Source organism: Lygodium microphyllum, chromosome 11, assembly GCF_053477565.2.
Source record: "Lygodium microphyllum isolate KBCC chromosome 11, Lygodium_microphyllum_v1.1.10, whole genome shotgun sequence".
Taxonomy (NCBI): Eukaryota; Viridiplantae; Streptophyta; class Polypodiopsida; order Schizaeales; family Lygodiaceae; genus Lygodium; species Lygodium microphyllum.
The window spans coordinates 41624606-41630232 of record NC_141145.1 but is presented as its reverse complement, the minus strand read 5'-3'; the positions used below and the strand labels follow the sequence as shown (position 1 = coordinate 41630232).

The 5627-nt window shown below is 41.3% G+C and overlaps 1 protein-coding gene across 1 annotated transcript; it reads left to right on the top strand.

Moving 5' to 3' along the window:
• Positions 1–3509: 3509 nt before the first annotated feature.
• Positions 3510–4289, top strand: LOC148028745 (uncharacterized). The gene is made up of 2 exons (XM_087688484.1): positions 3510–3654; positions 3844–4289. Exons 1-2 carry the CDS (start codon positions 3510–3512, stop codon positions 4023–4025), a joined length of 327 nt encoding a protein of 108 aa, XP_087544610.1. The 3' UTR covers positions 4026–4289.
• The last annotated feature ends 1338 nt before the right edge of the window (positions 4290–5627 follow it).

The following is a 5627-nucleotide window of genomic DNA, read 5'->3' as shown; positions in this document are numbered from 1 at the left end:
AATTAGTCAGTTAGACACTGGTTCCTTCACGTAATCTTAGCACTTGACATAGAAAAACAATGTCAAACAAGTTCCTTTTCAGCAGGTTATCTTATTTATCTTTAGAATACATCCATAAAGTCTAGCCCGTAGGCTAATCCATAATCCGCTCGAAGGCAATCCATAATCCACCCGAAGGCTATCCAGCAATCCACAGGGATAACTAATCCAAGATTTTTTCCGTAGACTAGTATGCAGGCCTCGAGATCCAATCCCGAGTCACGTTAGCCTATTGTGCAGGGCCCAGAAGGCAAGGGATTTACGGCCAGAGCCCCCTGGCACCCAAGCATCCTCCTGCTCCAAGTAGCATCCAATAGAGAGACCTCACGGGGTGGGTTCGGTCCATGTTCCCGACGCGACTAACAACCCCCTTGGTTAGGGTCAAGCAGACAGTCGGGGGTAACTGATGCTGCCTCTCCCTTCAGGCCTTCAACTTAAAGCATTAATTATCTTTCCATCTTTTATTTCTTTGAGCAAACAATGCAAACAGTGCTCCTAAACTGTTACAAGCACAATCAATCCAGTGGTTGTTTATTTGGCCAACTGCTAAGGAGTGAATCCTTCTCTCCGAATGCATCAAGCATTCAATCCGAGATCAATTGCAACTTTGCAAGCTCCCCAAGGGTCTATTTGTTCACCCTTTTGTCCTTGGGTTAGGGCCATACCATGTTAACCCAACTTAACCAATATCTTAGGTTTCATAAGCTAACAGTAAATCCTGGCAACCATGTTGCTCTAACTTGATTGATCCTTTGCTTCCAAGTAAATACCTAACTTCCCTTAACTTGGCAATTTTCCCCAATAAAGGTGATGTAACAGGATGACTACTCATCCTCTTGCAAGTTAAACTTGCACAAGAACTTGCCAACCTCATTCCAAGGAATGGCAAAACTCTCTTGTGATCAAACCACAAGGCCATGTGACGTTGCAACTTGTTGCACAAGTGTTGCATCTATTCCAAGGGATCATTTCACCCATTGAATGGCATTTTCTGGTCAAGGAATTATGTTTAGACAAGAAGCAGGGTTTAGGGTGTCTTCTTACCCAACCCAATCCTAGTTGCACTAGGCCGACAATGTTCAGTCCTAGGGATTCCAACTCAATCCGAGTTTTAGCATTTGAACGAATGATCATTAGGGTAGAAACCCTAGATCGTTAATTTCATGAGCGTCCCATTGACGCAACATTCCGTGAATGTGGGTAGGACCTTTGGGTTTGAGGGTTTCGACTTGGCAACAAGTGCGAAACTAGGCCGGATCCATAACGTGATAAACCCTAGTTAGCACTTGGGGTATTTATTGTATCAACTGAACCATGCCAATACAAATCCCTTGCAGGTTAAGTGATTTAGATAATTCGATCTACTTGTCTTGCGAACAAGGATGAGCCATTCCTAGAGATGATAAACTTGATCTAAAGGAGAAAACTAGTTGCAACATGTCACAATACATGTATACACGTGATTCATTGCTTCTACGTATCACTAGATTCGCAATAACCCTAACCTTTCTTGTTAAAGTCAAAATGCATGATAATTTGCAGAATAACTTTCATAGAACCTACTAGGACTTACATTCAAGAATCATGCCTACAACCCTTTTTCTAAGCTTTAGAATTTCATGCTTTATTAAACCATGCAACCTTCCCCTAAATGCAACTCTTGATGAATGAATTTTACACACGACAAATGTGCAACATGCAACCCTTTCCTAACTACAACGTAGTTAAATGAAGTTCATGCAAAGTGAATATTGTAGGACTAGTGTTGGCTTATTCCATCTTGCAAGCACATGCCACATGCAAATCCATAGATTCATTTTTTGTAATCTGCAATTACTTTTCGGATAACATCCTACGGGTGTTAATGACTTTTTCCCATGAACCATTACAATGAATGTTTTTCCTAAAAATGTGACATACGCTTATTCTTTCCATGTCTAGTCAAAAGTGCACTTAATAATATCAACCTTATAATGATAGGCAATAGGTGTTCTAGGCTTGTCACTTTGAAATGCACGACAAGGCAACATACTATTAAGGTCGTAAGATGGATAGACAATTTGCATTCATCACATTGGAAATACCAATGACCCAATTGCATGTCGTGAATTAATCCTAGTAATTGTTCAAATAGTCAAAAAATTTTCCAATTGCATTTAACTAGGCTAGGTGAATTTGAATATGCATAGGTGCTTCCTATTCCATGAAGTTATCGTGCTTAATGCATTACTTTTGCGTGGAATCAAAATCGTAAAACCTGGGCTTATGGGCTCGGGGAGATGTCCACGTGAATGTTAGTAGAAGAACCTCCTGCAGGCGTGCCTTGCTACTTCTTGGGGGCCATCGTAGGCGTGATTATGGAATTCCGATTTTCCTTTACCCTTACGCGGTGGGTGAGTTTCCTCCAGCCTTGGTAAGCAGCCTCAAGATCTTGCCCTTCTCCCTCATACGTCGGAGATTCCTTCACCGAATGCGAATATTTGAAAATACCAGGGCTTGTGGGATTTGGGGTTACGGTGTCATACTGCTGCGCATCCAAGGTGTGAAATCCACCAAAAAGTTGTGTGTGTGGGATTTGATACTTTGTACATACTTAGTCGTTATGTTTGCATTTTTATTCTGCGTGGGTAATATAGTCAAGAGGGGTTTTGCTAGAGGAACTTATCCGTAATGCTCTGGTTGACTTGTACGCTAAATGTGACATGCTTGTAGAAGAACAGGGAGTTTTTGATAGATTGGTAACTCGAGATGCAGTCTCATGGGCTACACTTATTTCAGGATATGTAGAATGTGGGCTTCGTAGACAAGTGTTGAACTGTTTGGAACAGATGCAAAGTGGAAGGTCTGACTGTGGAAGATATCATGTTTGTCAGGGGGATTAAGGCTTCTGATGCCAATGGAACCTTAGAAATAGGAGAAGTCTTGCATGCTGAAGCAACCAAAAGAGGTGGAGTAAAGTGATGGATAATTCAAAGTTTCATTGTTTTCTACTCTCCAAGTACTCAAGTTCATTGAAGAAAATTGCATTGGATGGCGACAAAATTGTTTGCACCAAAGTACTCGAGGTTCTAAGGTAAAGCAGTCTTGGCTTAGACTTGTGATGTGGGTTAGAGCATCAAGATGAAGGCTTGTATGCTTTTCTAGAGGCCACTTTTCTAGGGCCTATTGTGGAAGGAGCTTTTTCAAATGGGGCTTTTTGGGGGGAAAGAAAAATCTTGAGGATCTCGGCAACTTTGATGGAGCTACAGAAAAAAAAAGGGAAGATTTTTCGCTAATCAGAGGAGGAGTTCTGCAACTTTGGAAGGAGGGAAAAAGTCAAGGAAGGACGCTGAAGGAAATCAGAGGAGGAGGGCTACAAAACAGGAAGAAGAAAGGAAGGAGTATGATACAAGGAGGGGAGATCTATCAAAAGGGGAGCTTGCAGAGTGTGACTACGGAGACTACTTTGTTGGTGACGAAGCACAGAGAAGATGGTGGAGACTGTTTTGCTAGTGACAGGGAAGACGACGAACAAAAGGACGTTCAATGGCAAAAATTATATGAAGAATCGACGGAAAACTGCTTCAATCTTAGACAAGGACCTATCTGTTATAAAGAAGGAAGCTTGGTGTTCGAGTTTGAGACAACTGAGAAGAAGAATACGCTGCAATGAGCTAAAGATGAAGACGAGCTGTAAAAGAAGAAGCCAATAAAGCCGCTGAAGATAAAGCTAATGAAGACCAAGTGTAATTTTTTTGTCAAAACTGATTGGAGTTTGATAAAGCTGATCATGAGGAGAAGAACGCAGATGCCATTGACATGCAGAAGGAGAAGACAAATCCATACCGTTCCGACACCTTCTGGAAGTTGAACCACCAGGACCTACACGCTACCTGATTGGAGAAATTGTGATGATGTTGGGAGTGGTCTTACCTGTTGGGTACATGATGTTTAGAAACAAGCGTGTGCCCAGCACAACAATATACGGAAAACAGACAACCAAGTAAAGTGGAAACTGGTAATTTCCAATTCAAAAAGTGAAGAATTTGGTGGCTAGCACAGTGTCTAGATCCTTGCAGTAGCTGTTGGATGCATGCACCATTGGTATATCAAAGGTCAATTTGTGGGTAGGGATTCTTTCCTCACTTGACTGCTAGCACCCTCGTTGTATCAGTAGAACAAGTGTTGTATGAGGTGTCAGCAGATGATATCAGAATGAACAGTCTGTTTTAATGCATTGAGACTGGCACTTGTCTATTCTTGTGGGTAAGCTATGGAATATATGTAGGTTTCATATCCCCTGTTCCATTTATGGGAAAAGAGGGGTTTTGAAGCTTATGTCCGTAGCTCATTTACTCATCTACAAGGTCAGAGGATTCTTTTAATGTGGTAAATGACAATTGACGTGAGCTCAAGGCGTCAGATTATCAAAATATCAACTAGTATAAAAAACAAGTTAGTTTGTCAGCTTATGGAGAATGCAAATGAATACATGGTTTTAGATCAACCCGTGGCCAACCCTCTTGTTCTTGGAAGGGAGCCACCTCTGAAAGACATGCCTGCAACATTGACTATTGCTCGAGATATTGTTCACCTCATCATTTGAAATCAAGTTCCCTATGGGTTTATTGTTAAGTCTGTGGATCCATAGATCCATCCTTTGGCTGATGCTGCTTAAAGGACAATGCTGAAATTTATGTCTGTAGTTGATAACCAGATTTGTACTAAATGTTCCTATGTTGAAGGATGAATTCTATGCTCAGCTGAAAACTTGCTTTTGGTCCTATCATTGCTGCATAGACGAGGTCTCGTTGGAAGCTTGGCGGATCTATTACTGCACACAAATCCTCTCATCTTGCTTATTTGTATGATGGATCTTCTATCCTGAAATTAGTCAAGGTCCTCTGTGGTTGCGACTTTTCTTTCGAAAACCCTTCGACATCTTTGGTGAACTCGACGTGAAAGCGTCGCATAAATTTCAGGATGGGAGATACTTCAGCATCCATTTCAGCCTCTTCTACAATTCCTGCTTCGTCCTCTACTTCAGCTCCATCATTGACTGCTGCTTCAAGTAATTCAACGGATGATTTAAAGCAAAATTTACAGAATATGTCTATGTATATGCAGCTTCAAAATCAACAGACACAATTGTATATGCAATAGTAGCAGCAATTGCATCAACAACAATTGTCTCAGCAAAGGCAACTATATTCGGAGCAGGAGAATGCAATCAGCACGACTAAGGCGATTGAAGCAGTTGAGAATGAGAAGAAGCTATTTGATGGCTGTAATGTTTCAGCTTATTTGAAGACATATGAGATCAAGATGGGATTTTTTGGAGTACCAGCTGGACTTATGAGTAAGTATTTCCTTTGTCTTGTCACACCCGCCTTGAGGGCAACAGTGACTGATCTTTTTATTCAAAAATCACATTGGCAAGATTTTAAGAAGGCCCTGAAAGAAGAGTATTTCCTTGAGGACTTTGGGATGGCTACACAGCAGTCATTCTGAGAGTGGGTCTACATGCCAAACAAAGGTTTAACTGCTTCAAAGTTGATACGAGAATTTGAAGAGAGGTATAGTCAGCTTGATGCCATTGAACAAAGAGC